General features: G+C 34.9%; 2 protein-coding genes across 3 annotated transcripts in view; one reads left to right on the top strand and one right to left on the bottom strand.

The window, feature by feature from the left end:
• The window catches only part of ifngr1 (interferon gamma receptor 1), a 21705-nt gene extending 15320 nt beyond the window's left edge, over window positions 1-6385 (top strand). The window contains exons 6-7 of the mRNA XM_073842127.1: window positions 1024-1166; window positions 4243-6385. Coding sequence (XP_073698228.1) covers window positions 1024-1166; window positions 4243-4563 — 464 coding nt within the window. The 3' untranslated portion in view covers window positions 4564-6385. The remainder of the gene's footprint in view (window positions 1-1023; window positions 1167-4242) is intronic.
• Window positions 4901-17671, bottom strand: ltv1 (LTV1 ribosome biogenesis factor). Of its 2 annotated transcripts, none has more exons than XM_073842125.1 (11): window positions 17501-17671; window positions 16673-16804; window positions 16370-16564; window positions 14857-14944; window positions 13190-13319; window positions 11345-11585; window positions 10369-10496; window positions 10118-10272; window positions 9505-9557; window positions 8232-8426; window positions 4901-6768 (listed from the first exon to the last, which is right to left on the bottom strand). In XM_073842125.1, exons 1-11 carry the CDS (start codon window positions 17501-17503, stop codon window positions 6655-6657), a joined length of 1434 nt encoding a protein of 477 aa, XP_073698226.1. In that variant the 5' UTR covers window positions 17504-17671; the 3' UTR covers window positions 4901-6654. The 2 variants fall into 2 exon arrangements, with proteins under 2 accessions (XP_073698226.1, XP_073698227.1); XM_073842126.1 differs by having other exon boundaries at window positions 8232-8423; window positions 17501-17670.

The raw sequence follows: 17671 nt of genomic DNA, 5'->3' as shown, positions 1-17671 counted from the left end.
CTCATATTATCATTCATTCTTGTCACTTGCTTAAGGTGTAAACTAAATATATTAAAAAGGCTTTCAGAATCAGCCCATTTGCTTGTAAAACATCGGCAATCAAAATCGACCATGAAGAATCAATATCGGTGCTACATGCTAATTTTTCTGAAGAAGAACTGTTGAGTGATTTCAGGTGATCTTAAAAGGTTAGTTTACCAAAAAATGAAAATCCTGTCATTAATAACTCACCCTAATGTTGTTCCAAACCCATAAGACCTTTGTTTATCTTCAGAACACAAATGAAGATCATTTGGATTTAATCAAAGAGCTTTCTGATCCTCCTATATTTACTGGATATGTATTTTCAATGCCCAGAAAGGAACCAAAAACATAATCAAAATAAGTCAATGTGATATAAGTGGTTCAATCATAATTATATGAAGCTGCAAGAATACTTCTGTGTGCAAAGTAAACAAAAATAACTTTATTCAAAGGTTTATCTATGGGATCAGAAAGCTCTTGAATTAAATCCAAAATATCTTCATTTGTAGATAATTTATGACAGAATTAAAATTTTTGGGTGAACTAAACCTTTAAGCAGCAGTGAGCCTCACAAATACTTAAATCTGATTGAGTTAAAACTGTTTGAACTTTGTTAAAAAAACATTCACTGATATATTGTGGTAACTACACTTTGTTCATTTTGTGCTTTTGTTCCTTTGTTCATTGGTCTTAGAGATAAGCCTGATGTGAAAGTGTCACAAACATCCTGAAAAAGTAATCTTGCTAAAATACATTTCTTAAAATAAAAGTATCGAAAAAAGTATCGTTCGGAACCGGTATCGAATTCAGGGTATCGGTATCGAACATTTTGGAACGATACCCAGCCCTAGATCCCTCTGATTTTGATAAAATAATTAACATTTTGCACACATTTTGAAAGGGGGGTGTAAACTTTTAACCTCAACTGTAAGCCAACAATAAATACATGCACAGACTCGTGTGATGTAATCCAATGATGTTTTTCGATCTTCCATCTAGATCCATCAGTCACAGAGTACGTGTATCCAGTGCTGGGTGTGGTTTTAACGCTGCTGTTCATAACCGGCATCATTATGCTGTTAGTTTCAAAGTACAATGCAACAATTAAGAAGAAAGCTTCCAATATATTTCCGGATTCTTTGGTAAGACTTCTTCTATTATATTTCTGTGCACATGTTTTCAGTAAGACATTCTGATATTTATTAAATCGAAATTAACAATTTGTCTAAGAACTGTATTTTAAAACTATTTGCACAAAATAAGTTCCTTTTGAACTATAACTGTTCAAGGTTAAAACAACACAAGGTTTTTATAACAACATGCTAATTAGGATAGAAACATGTTAACAACATGCTAAGAAAATGTTAAATAAGTTAATAACATGCCACCTATCCATTCATCCATCTGACAGACTGTATTGCCTTCAAAACCATAGATATATATACACGTAGAGACCGCATTGGACCGCTCCAAGCACGTAGTTGCGTCCGCCATATTGGAACGGTCCACTTGACGTCATTCGCCATACTGTAGGTTCACAGACCAACGGCTGTTCAGGACTGTGGCATTTCGAATATTCAGTGGTTACTATGGTGATTTACATAGCTCTACGGGTGAATGACGTCAAGTGGACCGCAGCAAAATGCCGGACGGCTTACGTATAACGGCCCATGGAAACAGTCGCTAATGAGGCATCTACGTATATGTTCAAAACATTCTAAACATGCTAGTAACAGGCTAATCATGTTAGAAATAATGCTAGAAACAGGCTAGCAAAAAGCTAATCATGCTAGTAACATGCTAGCAACATGTTAATCATGTTAGAAAAATGCTGACACCATGCTAATCATGCTAGTAACATGCTAATTAGGCTAGAAACGTGTTAACATTTTAATCATGTTAGAAACAGGCTAACACCATGCTAATCATGCTAGTAACATGCTAATTAGGCTAGAAACGTGTTAACAGCATGTTAATCATGTTAGAAACAGACTAACACCATGCTAATCATGCTAGTAACATGCTAATTAGGCTAGAAACGTGTTAACAGCATGTTAATCATGTTAGAAACAGACTAACACCATGCTAATCATGCTAGTAACATGCTAATTAGGCTAAAAACATGTTAACATGTTAATCATGCTAGAAACATGCTAATTAGGCTAAAAACATGCTAACAACATGCTAATCATGTTAACAACATGTTAATTATGCTAGAAACATGCTAACAACTTGCTAATCATGCTAGTAACATGCTAATTAGGCTACAAAAATGTTAACATGTTAATCATGCTAGAAACATGTTAACAACATGCCAATCATGCTAGAAACATGCTAACAACATGCCAATCATGCTACAAAAATGTTGCTAACATGTTAATCATGCTAGTAACATGCTAATTAGGCTACAAAAATGTTAACAACATGTTAATCATGCTAGTAACATGCTAATTAGGCTACAAAAATGTTAACAACATGTTAATCATGCTAGAAACATGCTAACAACATGCTAATTAGGCTAGAAACATGCTAACATGTTAATCATGCTAGTAACATGCTAATTAGGCTACAAAAATGTTAACAACATGTTAATCATGCTAGTAACATGCTAATTAGGCTAGAAACATGCTAACATGTTAATCATACTAGTAACATACTAATTAGGCTACAAAAATGTTAACAACATGTTAATCATGCTAGAAACATGTTAACAACATGTTAATCATGTTAGAAACATGCTAATTAGGCTAGAAACATGCTAACAACATGTTAATCATGCTAGAAACATGCTAATTACGCTAGAAACATGCTAACATGTTAATCATGCTAGTAACATGCTAATTAGGCTACAAAAATGTTAACAACATGTTAATCATGCTAGAAACATGCTAACAACATGCCAATCATGCTAGTAACATGCTAATTAGGCTAGAAACATGCTAACATGTTAATCATGCTAGTAACATGCTAATTAGGCTACAAAAATGTTAACATGTTAATCATGCTAGAAACATGCTAACAACATGCTAATCATGCTAGTAACATGCTAATTAGGCTAGAAACATGCTAACATGTTAATCATGCTAGTAACATGCTAATTAGGCTACAAAAATGTTAACAACATGTTAATCATGCTAGAAACATGCTAACAACACGTTAATCATGCTAGAAACATGTTAGCAACATGATAATCATGCTAGACACGTGCGAATCATGCTAGAAACACGTTAGCAACATGAGAACAATACGCTATTGACATGTTAAACATGTTAAAATCATGCTAGAAAATGCTACCAACATGTTAATCATGCTAGAAACATGCGAATCATGCTAAAAACACATTAGCAACATGATAATACGCTATTGACATGTTAAACATGCTAGAAACATGTTAGCAACATGATAATCATGCTAGAAACATGCGAATCGTGCTAAAAACATGTTAGCAACATGATAATCATGCTAGACACGTGCGAATCATGCTAGAAACACGTTAGCAACATGAGAATACGCTATTAACATGTTAAACATGTTAAAATCATGCTAGAAAATGCTACCAACATGTTAATCATGCTAGAAACATGCGAATCATGCTAAAAACACATTAGCAACATGATATTACGCTATTGATATGTTAAACATGTTACAATCATTTTAGAAACATGCTAGCAACATGTTAATAATGCTAACAACATGCTAGAAACATGTAAATCATGCTACAAACATGCTATTTATCCATTTATCCATGTATCTGACAGATTATTGCACTTTAAAACATTCAAGCTTTAAGCTTTAAAAATACTTGAATCATTTTTTGACTGAAAACTGTGATTTCTACAATTTCTAAAACTTTTTAAAAATAAATGTTGCACTGAAAACTAACCAAAATTAAGTTATTAATACTGCATTAAAAAAAACAAAAACACAACCAAGAACATAATATTAGTGGAATAAAAGCTAAAAAATATAAAATTGTTGTATTTGAAAACTAAAAATGACTAAAAGTGAAATAAAACAAATTAAAGTTTAATAGAAATTTTTTAAAAATAAAATAAATAAATAAATAACAGGGTTGTCCAGCAGTAGACTGTGTAATATTGTTTAGTTCCTGATGTTCTCGCAGATATCTTTTTTGTGATGTTTTTGGGGGTAAAGCTTGGTGAGCAGCATCTGCACAGAGATGGGTGACTGTAAACTGTCTCTTTTTTAATTTGGCAGAAGATCAGTCTACTACCAAGTCCACCCCCGTACAGTCCAGACAAGGAACATGTGGACAGCAATGTGCGTGTCGAGCCAAAGATGCCTCCTGAAGAACAACATTTAAAGGAGATATGTGACAATAAAACAGAGTACCCTGATACCAAGGATCCGGAAAGCAGTGACTCTGAAGCTAAAAACCCCTACGGGGGTAATGACCTTGTTGAAGATGAGCCGTACAACCAGTCGGAGGGTTACGACTGTCCACATGCTCCCCGACAGGAGATGAGTCCTGGAGATATGGTAGATGGCTATGGACCCAAACTGCTTTTAGACGTCTAGCAGTGAAGGAAAGTACCATAAAGACAGCAAAAGCCCCGGCACCTGTCGCCTGGATGCGTTTTGGGAACATGTTATGGGATGGGACTGTTTGTACAAGTACAAGCCCTCACATGACATCACGAATTGGAATTCCCCTGGGTTTTCCGGTTTGTGGCACAATGGAAGAACGTGTTTGGCGTTCGCCATTCATCACGGCACTCCTTTTATTTGAACAGAAACTCCTCATCCACTAGCTCTGGGGATTTCTGTCTATTCTCCTACTTATTTTGAACATTTTTTTGTTCATTACTACTTATATTTGACTACATACTGTAGTTTTTTTTTTTTGATTAACGTGTTGCTTTTATTCCATTCGCCTTATCTTGTGGCCTTTGAACAAAGTTTTACAATCTTTTACAAGTGCTGCTCAGGTCATGTAACTGAAGTCATTGGATTTGCGTTTTTGCAGATTTAACTGCATTATAAAACAACTACTGAATTGTATGTGCTTCTTTTAACACCAAATGGATGCTTGCCTGGGTTTAAGTTGATTTTCAGGAAAATACTTTATTATTACAGTAATTCAGGTCTATATTTATTTTGACTGTAAATATGAAATGTCACATCAAACAGAAATGTACACTTCTGTTCAAAGTTTGGGGTCAGTATGACTCCTTTTAAGGCGAGACACTTCAGGTGAATAGGGTAAAAAAAATTACTTACCCAGTTGATTAATTACACTGATAATTGCAAACATTTTTCGTATTACACTTTTTCTCAAATGTTACATTTTAATATGCATATTATTTAATGAAATATGCAATAATTTGCATACATTTCTAGTACAAAAATCTAAACGCTGGATGAAGTCAGTTTCTCATTTTTGTCATTCGCTCTATTTTTACAATTTTGGGGGGAAGGAAATGTTGTATATAATCAAGCTAATTATACATGAACAAATCCTTCATTAAAAACCTTCAGGATATAGACAGGAATAAAAATGTAAAGTTTGGTGTGTATAAGTGCTGCTGAAGTGGAGATTTATGGCTCAGTGTATGAGGAAAAACAGGATTTAAAAATATTAATTGTAATCGAAATCTATAGAAACAAATAGATAAAGTGCTATAAAAGAAACACTTAACAGTGTCTTTTAGATGTTTCTTTTCACTAGCCTGAAAAAACAAAAACCTAAAATCTCAAATTTGACTGTTTTTGCCGGCAGTGTCTCCCCTTAAAAAAACTTTACTTTTATCAAAAGACAAATATTCACATAGAAAACCATTATTTTAAATTGTAATAATATTTCTGCTTTTACAGTATTTTTAATCCAATGATCAATAAAATAAAAAAAATCACTGATCTCAAACCTTTGAACAGAAGTGTGCATCTAAGTTGCTACTACACAACTTCCAACCTTTAAAGACACTGTCATTTTCATTGTTTTTATATGAGGTCAGAGCTTTTATGAAACACTTCCAGTTTCCAACGCAGATGTGAATGTTCTCGTTTACTCAGAAACTCACTCAGAGCAATCTTCAACCTGCTCACTTCATGATGAAAACAGGAACTTTTGAGATCATAGTTGTTTATTGTTTAAATCATGTGAATGACATCTAAGCACTTTGCATAACAATAATGGGAGAGGTTGAGGTTTTCATCATTATGAACTGAGATACTACTTTATAAAGCCATCCTGTCTAACTTACAGGCAGCTGATAGTTTGCATTAAGTTCAATACTGTGGCACTGGTGATTGTGTATGATTGTGTTTTTATTAAAACTGAACAGGGATTTTATGGAAAAATATTACTTGTTTTTTTTTAATAAAGCTGGTTTGACTGTGATGAATAGGTTTACTTTTTTGTACAAAAGAAAAGCTGCTGAGTCAGTGATAAATGAACTCCTTTGATTGTTTACCTTCAAACAATCAAACATAAATAGAACAGTTTCTAACAATTCCGTTTGTTATGATGTCTCCATGGCAACACAATTCAAAAACATCATTCAGAACTGCATATTCACATGGAAGTTCTGATTAGGAAAATGATGTACTGCAACAGTGTAACCTGTGATCTTCAAAAAGGTCCTGTAGTCTCTGAAGTGATGTCACAGTCTATGAGAGCTTCATGCCCTGAACGTTTGCTCTTAAATTAACCATCTGCTTCTCTTGCATCCGTTTCTCCTGTTTGAATGCCATTTTGTTTGCCTTTTTCTCCGTCCTCCTCTCCTAAAACAACAAAGAAAAAAAAAAAAAAGGTTTGCTGTGGCGCTTTTTAGGAAGATGTAGATGTAGAGAAAATACAAGAGAAAATAATAGTTCAAAAGCTTATATTCCCTTTGATTCTTAATACTGTGTTGTTAACTGAATGATCCATAGCTGTTTTTTTGTTTAGTGATAGTTGTTCATGAGTCCTTTGTTTGTCCTGAACAGTTAAACCGTCCACTGTTCTCCAGAAAAATCCTTCAGGTCTCATAAATTCTTTAGTTTTCCAGCATTTTTGTGTATTTGAACCCTTTCCAACAATGACTGTATGATTTTGAGGACAACTGAGAGACTCATATGCAACTATTACAGAAGGTTCAAACACTCACTGATGCTCCAGAAGGAAACACAATGCATTAAGAGCTGGGGGTAAAAACTTTTGAACAGAAAGGAGGCGCATACATTTTTTTTAAATTTTGCCTAAATATCTTTTTTTTATTATTATTTAGTATTGCCCTTCAGAAGCTACAGAAGATAGTTACATGTTTCCCAGAAGACAAAATAAGTTAAATTTACCCTGATCCAAAAGTTTTCACCCCGTCTCTTAATGCATTGTTTCTCCTTCTGGAGCATCATTGAGCGTTTGAACCTTCTGTTATAGTTACAGTCTCTCAGTTGTCCTCAGTGCGAAAAGATTTTAAAATCATACAGTCATTGTTGAAAAGGGTTCAAATACACAAAAATGCTGAAAAACCAAAGAATTTGTGGGACCTAAAGAATTTTTCTGAAGGGCAGCAGGCAGTTTAAATGTTCAGGACAAAAAAAAGGGACTCATGAACAATTATTACTAAACAAAAAACACAGTATTAAGAATCAAGGGTGTGTAAACGGGGTCATTTTTTGTAAATTCAACTAATATTTTCTCTTGAAATACCTTATTCAGGTCAGTACTTAATAAACAAAAACATGCATTTTGTATGACCCCTCTTATTTTGGTAAAATAATTAACATTTTGCGGATTCTGAAAGGGGATGTAAACTTTTGACCTCTACTACTACGTGTGATTTCTCCACTCATTCCCCCGGGTTCACCGACAGGGCTTAAGCCTAGACCTAGACTAAAATGTAAGTCTGAGCTGTTTCAACTGAAATAAACTTGCACTGACTGATCTTAAAAATATATAAGTGCCTTTTTTGTTTTAAGATGCACACCAGTAATGTTTTTTTCTAAGCATGTTTATAAAAATTACTTAAATGTTCTAATTGAAATATGGCCTAATCCTGGCTTAGTCTAAGCCCTGTCTGTGAAACCGGGCCATTGTGTTTTAAAAATAAGTCTGGCAACTTAAAGTGCCAGCACACTTCTTCCTCAACAACCTAACAATGTCTGACAAGACAAAGTGGAGATAACATGTAGCAAACTGGCTTAGATTAATATTTAATATTTTTCCAGCATGACGGGATCTGGGGTGGTACCACCGTACACACCTTTCTCTCCATCTTGATGGCCTGTTTCCTGGCTTTCCTCTCCTCTACGCTTTCTTCCCGTGAGCGGGGCTGTGTGGCGGCTCGGGGCAGGTCCGAGTCGTTGATCCTCTCCATCCTCTCCACCTGTTTGGCCGTTAGGCCTCGTTTCGGCAGGACATCCAGAGGAATCCCCGACTTATTAGACACTCGGATCTGCTTGGGTTGAAAACACACATTTGTGACCCTGGACCACAAAACCAGTCTTAAGTCGCTGGGGTATATTTGTAGCAATAGCCAAAAATACATTGCATGGGTCAAAATTTTTGATTTTTTTTTTTATGCCAAAAATCATTAAGAAATTAAGTAAAGTTCATGTTCCATGAAGATTTTTTGTAAAATTCCAACTGTAAACATATCAAAATGTAATTTTTGATTAGTAATATGCATTGTGAAGAACCTAATTTGGACAACTTTAAAGGTGATTTTCTCAGTATTTTTGATTTTTTTGCATCCTCAGATTTCTGATTTCAAATAGATGTATCTCAGCCAAATATTGTCCTATCCTAACAAACCATACATCAATAGAAAGCTTAATTATTGAGCTTTCATATGATGTATACATCTCAGTTTTGTAAAATTTAACCTTATTACTGGTTTTGTGGTCCAGGGTCACATTTATATTTATGCATTTGGCATTCAAGATATACATGATATACCAGTTCATGCAGAAATCAAACTTTGGTGTGCCAGTACCATGCTCTACTGTTTGCATTATTGTTTGTTTTTAAGCTCTATTAAGCTCTATTAAACCTCCATCCATCCCTATGAACAAACACCTTCTCCTTTGATGACCTTTGAAATGTGTTTGTGTCACGACAGCAAATGCAAACTATTCTAAAGAGCAAGTAAACAAAATATATCTGTGTGCTTTATCAGTCATGTGTTCTATGACGGAGTTCGACAAATCAATGCATTAAAAATGCATTACCATGTAACTCCAATGGTATTACACATTAATACAAGATCAATTCGCAACAAACTAACCATTTGTTTATGAATTGATTTCACAGCCTTACTGTTATAAATGTAGCATGTTCACTTGTGTGTCTCTGCTAGATGAAAGCCATAAGACATGCAACTCAACTCATCTGAAATTTGGTTTACATGCAAAATGGATGCAGATTTGAATTGGAAATTTAACTCGCAGTCAATCTGATCTGTCCCTTTCCTTCTTTATCTGTGTAGTGACTGAACAGTTTATTAAATATAAAACCTGCAAGGCAGGGTTCTTTACCTTTGGAGGGTCCTGGATCAGTTTGGGCCGGTTGTAGAGGTTGGAGTACGTACCTAAGGGAAAAACAAACATGATGATCATGATAAGAATAACCAAGACATACTATGAATAACTCAAAACATTATTATTTTGATACTCTGTTTTTAAAACATACTGCAATCCTTTGTAAAGTGCACAAACACATACGATAACGTGATACAAAAAGCCTCTTCTGCTCACTAAGGCTGCATTTAGTTGATTAAAAATACTGTAAAAACAGTAATATTGTGAAATATTATTACAATTTAAAATAACTGTTTTCTATTTTAATACACTTTAAAGTATAATTTATTTCTGTGAACAAAGCTGAATTTTCAGCATCATTACTCCACTCTTCAGTGTCACATGATCCTTCAGAAATCATTCTATGAAATCATAGAAATCATTATATGCTGATTTATTACAAATATTTTGTTGTATATTGTTTATTTAGTGCACAGCAGTGTGTATATATGCATTACATTTTTAAAAAACTGTTTTCTATTTGATATGTAATTCATTCCTGTGATGCAAAACTGAAATTTCAGTGTCATTACTCTAGTCTTTAGTGTCACATGCATGGATTCTGACTCACTGATGATAGTCTCACAGTCCCAGCGCTCTGTAGGCTGCTCAATGACCATCGTCTCAATCTCCACCTCTTTGTCGTCTTCATCCTCCTCCTCGTCGTCGTCTTCCTCTCTCACAGAGGGCAGATCTGGACGACCCAGCTTATCTGGTTTCTGACATCTACACACACATAAAGTGATGAGCTCTTCTGTAGTGATCTCACATAAACATACACACACACACACACAGAGATCTGTGACAGTCATAGACACTCACTCTTTCTCTTTCTGTATGAAGTAGTCTTTGATGACCTCCTCCAGTCGCATGCTGTCCGGTTCAATGTAGCCCTCTAGCTCTGCGTTATCCAGAGCGCCGATCTCATCATCGTCAAACTGCTCGTAAAACTAGTAGACAGCACAACAAACAGACAACTACTGATTACTGAAGATTCTTCTGCTCACCAATGCTGCATTTATTTAATAAAAACAAAAGTAATATTGTGAAATATTATTACAATTTAAAAGAATTGTTTTCTACGTATACATTAAAATGTAACTTATTCCTGTGATCAAAACTGCATTTTAAGCATCATTACTTCAGTCTTGAGTGTCACATGACCTTTCAGAAATCATTTATACATTTATACATAAAATGAATTAGATTCATGGTTTTAATCCTTGCTTAAAGGAACACTTCACTTTTTTTTGGAAATAGGCTCATTCTCCAACTCCCCCCGAATAAATAAGTTGAGTTTTACCGTTTTGAAATCATTCAGCCGTTCTCCTGTTCTGGAGATATCACTTTTAGCATAGCTTAGCATAGATCGTCGAATCCTATTAGACCAATTGCATCGCGTTCAAAAATGAGTTTTGATATTTGTCCTATTTAAAACTTGACTCTGCTGTAGTTATATTGTTTACTAAGACCAGCGGAAAATGTAAAGCTGTGGTTTTCTAGGCTGATAAGATTAGGAACTACACTCCCATTCCGGGATAATAGTCAAGGAAGTTGGCGCAGTAATATCACGCAGTGCCTGAAATTAGTTCCCAGCTATGTAACTTCCAATGTGACCGGCGTGATATTACTGCACCTGCTTCGACACAGAAAATGTGCACTGCATTAATCGTGCACGTTAATATAATTAGTGCCGTTAAAATGAATTTGCGTTAACACGTTATTAACACGTTAATTTTGACAGCCCTATTAAAAATCTGTCATTAAATAAAGAAGTGTGGAAGATCTGCTGACTGACCTTTTCAAAGCGGTCGTCCAGGAGCGTGAGCTGCTCGTTCCTCCTCATGATAGAGGACGTGAGGGAATACTCTGTGAAACGAGTCTTTGTCTCGCAGTCGGCAAACATGAATTCTTTCCGGCCGCCTTCCTCATCCTCTGACAGACCACCTTCTGAATCGTAATCTTGCTCCTCGTCTTCATCATCTTCCTCATCAGTGTCCTCCCATTCATCATCATCATCATCATCATCATCATCACCACTGAAGTCAAAAACATAAAGGAAATGATGTGGGCGGGGTTATGCAGATTCAAGCATTAAGCCCACTGGCTAACTCACTTAAAGGATTAGTTCACCCAAAAATGAAAATTAGCCTATGATTTACTCACCCTCAAGGCATCCTAGGTGTATATGACTTTCTTCTTTCAATCAAATCCAATTGGTGTTATATTAAAAATTGTCATAGCTCTTCCAAGATTTATAATTGGGTGTTTCTGTTCAACAGTCCAAAACAAGTCCAATAAAGTGCATCTATCCATAATAAAAAGTCCAGTGAATGAAGGCCTCCTGTAGCGTATTGATGCGTCTTTGTAAGAAAAACATCCATGTTAAAAACATAATAATCACTTTAATCTAGCTTGTGCTAACTGTCATACACAGAAGCCATTCTGGGCGGATGATGTAGGACGTATGAGTTGCGCATGCGCCGCTGATGTTGCGAAAACCAACGTTTGTTTACAGGAGCAAAGGAAAACCTTTGCTCTTGGCTTATATCAAAATCCTCAGAATTTTTTTCTTGACAAATCCTCCTTTTGTACTTCAAATTTATGACCGGTGTGTTGTTTTAATCTTTCCACGGTGCGTCACTTGCGTGTTCGTCACTTCTCACCGGCGCATTCGCAACACATACATCCAACGTCATCCGCCTGGAAAGGCTTCCGTGTACAACTATTATTATTCTTTTATAGAGAGTATTGTTACATTTTCCATTTCTTGTTGGTTCCATTCTATTAGTATACAGAACAGAAATCGACTAGAGTGCTGTTACAGTGTGCTCTAGGATTATTGGTTTGCCTGTTAGATCTCTTTCATGTATATATGACCAACAGACACTTAGGTTAGCAAGTAAGATTATTAAGGATCACTCACATATTCTTTATTCGGCATTTGAATGGCTCCCCTCTGGAGGACGGCTTCGTTGTCCTGCGTGTAGAACTCAGAGAAGGAGAGCCACCTTTGTTCCTAAAGCTATTTTGCTTCTGAATTCCAAAATGTAACAATTTTTTATTATGCACTTTAGATGTTTTGAACTAAACTATTTTTGTATTATTTATTGTTGTTATTTTTATTATTTGTTGTTTATTATTAATTATTTGTACTTTGTACATTCTTTGGTAATAAGGTTGTTTTATGTGCTGCTCAACATGCCTTTGAATTGCCCCTTGGGGACAAATAAAGTTTTTTGAATTTTTATTGAATTGAATTGAATTGAACAGTTAGCGCAAGCTAGATTAAAGTGATCATTACGCATCAATATGCTACAGGAGGCCTTTATTTACCCCCCGGAGCCATGTGAGACACTTTTTATTAAAGATAGATGCACTTTATTGGACTTGCTTTTGACTGTTGGAGAGAAACACCCACCGCCATTATAAAGCTTGGAGGAGCCAGGACAATTTTTAATATAACTCCGACTGGATTCTTCTGAAAGAAGACAGTCATATAAACCTAGCATGCTTTGAGGGTGAGTAAATCATGGGCTAATTTTCATTTTTGGGTGAACTAACCCTTTATTTACATCCCATTTGTCCATGGATTAACAAACTATCAGGCTCATGCTAATCTTTTGTCATTTGTCAGTTTTACCCCATTCCGTCGCCCATGACATCATTGGCTTTGATGATGAAGTCATCCTCCAGGATGTTCTCTGGGTCGTCATAATCAAAGTCCTCATCCAGCGCAGCGACAATGTCAGGATCCATATCCAAACGCGGCCCTGAAAATAAAGACACAAAACTATATTTGCATTTGGCAGTTTCTTTGAATACAAACATTTTGCTTAATCTTTTTTAAGCAAATATATATATATTTTTTTTTGCTTTTTGTAAAACAAGGTCATTACCATTTACTATCGTTTGGTCTAGCTAATTATCAGTATATAGTAAAATATAATTTATTATTTGTATTATTTAGTATTAATTCTAAGCTGAATTTTTACTCCAGTTTTCAGTGTCATGATCCATCAGAAATCATTCTAATATACTGATTTGCTGCTCAAGAAACATGTCGGATTATTATCAATGTTGCAAACAGTTGTGCTGCTTCTTTTTCAATATTCTTTGATGAATAGAAAGATCACAAGAACTGATTTTTTAAGGTGAGACACTGCAGGTGAAAAGGGGGGAAAAAAATCGCAAACATTTTTTGTATTATACATTTTTTTTAAAGTTAGGTTTTAATATGCAAATGAGGCAAACTGGATGAAGTCAGTTTCAACTTTCTTGTTTAATAAGTCAAATGTTTTTACAGAAAGAATTTTGGGTATCTCATTTTGTCCCTCCATAATTCATAATTCAAACAGGCAGAAAACGATAGATCTTTTACAGTTTTTTGGGGAATAAAATGTTGTATAAAATCAAGCAAATTTTATATGAACAAATCCGTCTGTAAAAACCTTCAGGATTTAGACAGGAATAAAAATGTAAAGTTTGGTGTGTTTTAACTGCTACTGAAGTGGATATTTATGGCTCAGTGTAGGAGAAAAAACTAATTTTAAGAAGACGACGTTTAAAAATTTGTATTGTAATTGATAAAGTGCTATAAAAGAAACACTTAACAGTGTCTTTTGGATGGTTTCTTCCCACTAGTGCAAAAAAAAACACTTCATGAAATCCAAAAAGCCCAAAATCTCAAACTTGTTCTAAGTTTTTTCTGAATTATGTTGTGATGAAATGAGATACCCCAAATCCCCTCTGTAAAAACTTTTTACTCTAATATGTCAAAAAAAATTAAACAAGAATTTTGAAACAGACTTCATCCAGTGTTTAGATTTTTGTCCAAGAAATGTATGCAAATTAGCACACATTTCATTACTAATGCCTCCTTTACATATTTAAACCTAACATTTTAGAAAACTTGTAATACAAAAAAATGTTTGCAGTTATCAAAGTAATCAATCAACTGGAAGTAAGGTGTTAACCATTAATTTAATTTTTTACCCTATTCACCTGCAGTGTCTCGCCTTAAACGTGGTAGGACCCTTGCTGTATATAGAGGGTCAGAAAGCTTTTGGATTTCATGAAAAATAACTTAAGTTGTGTTCTAAAGATGAACGAAGGTCTTACGAGTTTGGAACGACATGAGGATGAGTAATTAATGACAGAATTTGAATTTTTGGGTGAACTTTCCATTTCAATTGGTTTCTTTATAAATCAACCACTGAATCAACACAGCCAATGAGATATGATTTTAAATACAGTAAAAGTTTGTTCTGTAGTTTTGGTGAACCTAAGCAGGACTGATTCTGATCTCACCTGAAATAGGAGCTGCTTTGTTTAATAAACCCACTTCCTCTTCAAACTCAGACGCGAACACAGACGAGGGCAGCTTGATGGAGGCCGTCTGCAATTATGAAAAACATCAACATAAAACATCAGCAGTCATCAAAACATAAGCGTAATGATGCTCATCAACTGCAGGAGACACAACGGACCATAACACTGTTTGTTGTCACCCTCACTCTCTTTGCACGCATATTTTTAGTAAAAACAACCACAGAGCTATTTAAAAACACATTTAACATTTAAAATCATTATCTTCATGGAAAATGGATTGAAATATTGATAAGAGATGTGTACACATTATTGTTCCCGAATACTGCCTACTTTTAATTAAAGAAGAGTAACAAGAAACAAAACCTGATTTACAGATGTAATGTGAACTAAAGCTGATGGACATTAATAAAAAACTTCCTCAATTATCTTAATTCCTTCCTCAATTTTCATTGGAAATATGTCAACACTGAAAATCCTTTACCTAACTTGGTGTTTCCAGTCAAAAATAGCTTATAAAACTGTTATTATGCTATATTGTCACCAAATCTTGGATTCAACTTTTTTTTTCCCCAATTAGCACAGCTTTTGCCTTTCTTTTTGAACCTGGCTGATCACATGCCTCCGTTTTTGTGTGAAAAAAAGAATTTTATGTGAATATTTTTGGCAGCATTAACTCTTAAAACTTAAGGCCTGAAAGCTCAGATATATGCGGCCTACGATCAATCATGAGTAAAAAGACTAAATCCAGTATTTCGTAACAATGTTGCAAAACAATAAATGTTTAGACAACTTTTTTTAGGCTGGTCATTTTTGACCAGGAACACCACAAGTGTATCAAGGTGGGTGAAAAATCTGAAATTATTTCTGGAAATCAGAATTATTTCTTTGTTCCACAGAAAAAAAATCAGGTTTAGACTGGCATCAGGGTGAGCATTTTCATTTTTGGGTGGACTATTCTTTTAAAGATACAGTATGTATGTGACCCTGGACCACAAAAAAGCAGTCATAAGTAGTATGGGTATATTTGTAGCAATAGCCAACAATACATTGTATGGGTCCAGATTATAGATTTTTTCTTTTATGCCAAAAATCATTAGGATATTAAGTAAAGATCATGTCTCATATATATTTTAGAAATGTCCAACCATAAACATATCAAAACTTAATTAATAATTAGTAATATGCATTGCTAAGAACTTTATTTGTACAACTTTAAAGGCGATTTTCTCAATATTTATATTATCCCCCCCCCCCCCTCAGATTCCAGATTTTCTAGTTGTATCTCAGCCAAATACTGTCCTATCCTAACAAACATACATCAATGGAAAGCTTATTTATTCAGCTCTCAGATCTCAGTTTCAAAAAATTGACCCTTATGAATGTTTTGTGGTGCAGTTAAAAAATATATATATCTGTGTCAAATGCACAGAATATATCGTCAGATAAAAAGATCTATTGGCTGCATGAAGGAGCTGCTGCCGAATGGCCTTACAGGGACATTGACGCCCTCCTCCTTCATGTCCTCTTCATCCTCTGCAGGTTTTGATCGTGCATCTCTGTTGAAGAAAGGAGCAGAGACCAGCTCTGTGGTCTGGGCCGACTCTCTCAGGTGCTGCAGGTAATTGTAGTCATCATCAAAAAACACTCCGAACTTGCGCTGCTCCTGTTTCCTCTTCTCCACCTCCACCTGCAGGAACAAATGTCAACTTTAATGCTTTAATGACACGATTGGGCGGTATTTGGATATATTAGGACTGCGTGACACTACAAAACCTGTTTGGTGTGTTTGTTTTACCTTGGCAGTGGGCACAAGGACATGTTGAGGTGCCTTCTCGTCCGCTGCGAGCGGATCTTTCTGACTTCTGTGCACCAGGTGGAAGGACACAGCATTCTTCTTATCGATGAAGGCTTTCTTCTTTCTGTGAGGCTGGAGACAGACAGATCACAACTATAACACACAAACCTGTCATATTCTGTTATAGTAGGATAAATACAGCATCATTACGCCAGTCACATGATCCTTCAGAAATTCTAATATTCCGATTTGCTGCTCAAAAAACATTTATTATTAGTATTATTATGTTGAAAACAGCTAAGTAATTTTTTTCAAAGTTTCTTTGATGAATAGAAAGTTCAGACGAGTATTTATTCTTGAATAAAAATCTTTTTTTTTACATTATGAACGTCTTTATCATCACTTTTGATCAATTTAAAGCAAAATAAATATGTAAATAAATTAAATTAAATAATATACACACAACTATAGCACACAAATCTGCCATATTCTGTTATAGCAGGATAATTACAGTCACTTTTGGGTTCATATTATTGATTCTTTGTGTGTTTGGGCCAACTGTTACACACCTAAACACCTTTATTGTTGCAATATGACTGCTATTAGCCTGTCGTCTTATTATAACGCAATACAAATAGACTTATGATACAAACTAAAACATAACTCTTTACTGAGACAACTCTATTTGAGAACACAGACACTGTATTTAGTGTTTTCATTTACAAAGATATAAAATAACTAACAGTATAACATGTGATTTAAACACTTGCTGGATTCACTAACGTTAGCCTGAAAGCTAAATATGTAAACAAGACTGAAGTTACTTACCATTCTTACAAGCTAATGTATTATCCGATATAATGTATTTCTGGTATGAAGTGACTTTAATAATATCACTGTTATGAAAAGTAAACAACGAGGAATCAAATAATAGAAATCCTTCTGGCAGCTCGAAACACATGGAAGACAGCGGCCATTTTCAAGACTCTACCATTCCGC

The sequence above is a fragment of the Garra rufa genome, chromosome 6, assembly GCF_049309525.1.
Source record: "Garra rufa chromosome 6, GarRuf1.0, whole genome shotgun sequence".
NCBI classification, from domain to species: Eukaryota; Metazoa; Chordata; class Actinopteri; order Cypriniformes; family Cyprinidae; genus Garra; species Garra rufa.
Note: the sequence above shows the minus strand (reverse complement) of the source record. Positions and strands in the feature narration are given on the sequence as shown.

Excerpts from the sequence above, each read along its gene's own strand:
- ltv1 (XM_073842125.1), bottom strand. Across the intron at positions 16,565-16,672 it reads TCCTTGTGCCCACTGCCAAG|GTGGAGGTGGAGAAGAGGAA; the intron begins GTAAAACAAACA and ends TTGTTCCTGCAG. Across the intron at positions 6,769-8,231 it reads CCATCAAGATGGAGAGAAAG|GAGAGGAGGACGGAGAAAAA; the intron begins GTGTGTACGGTG and ends TTGTTGTTTTAG.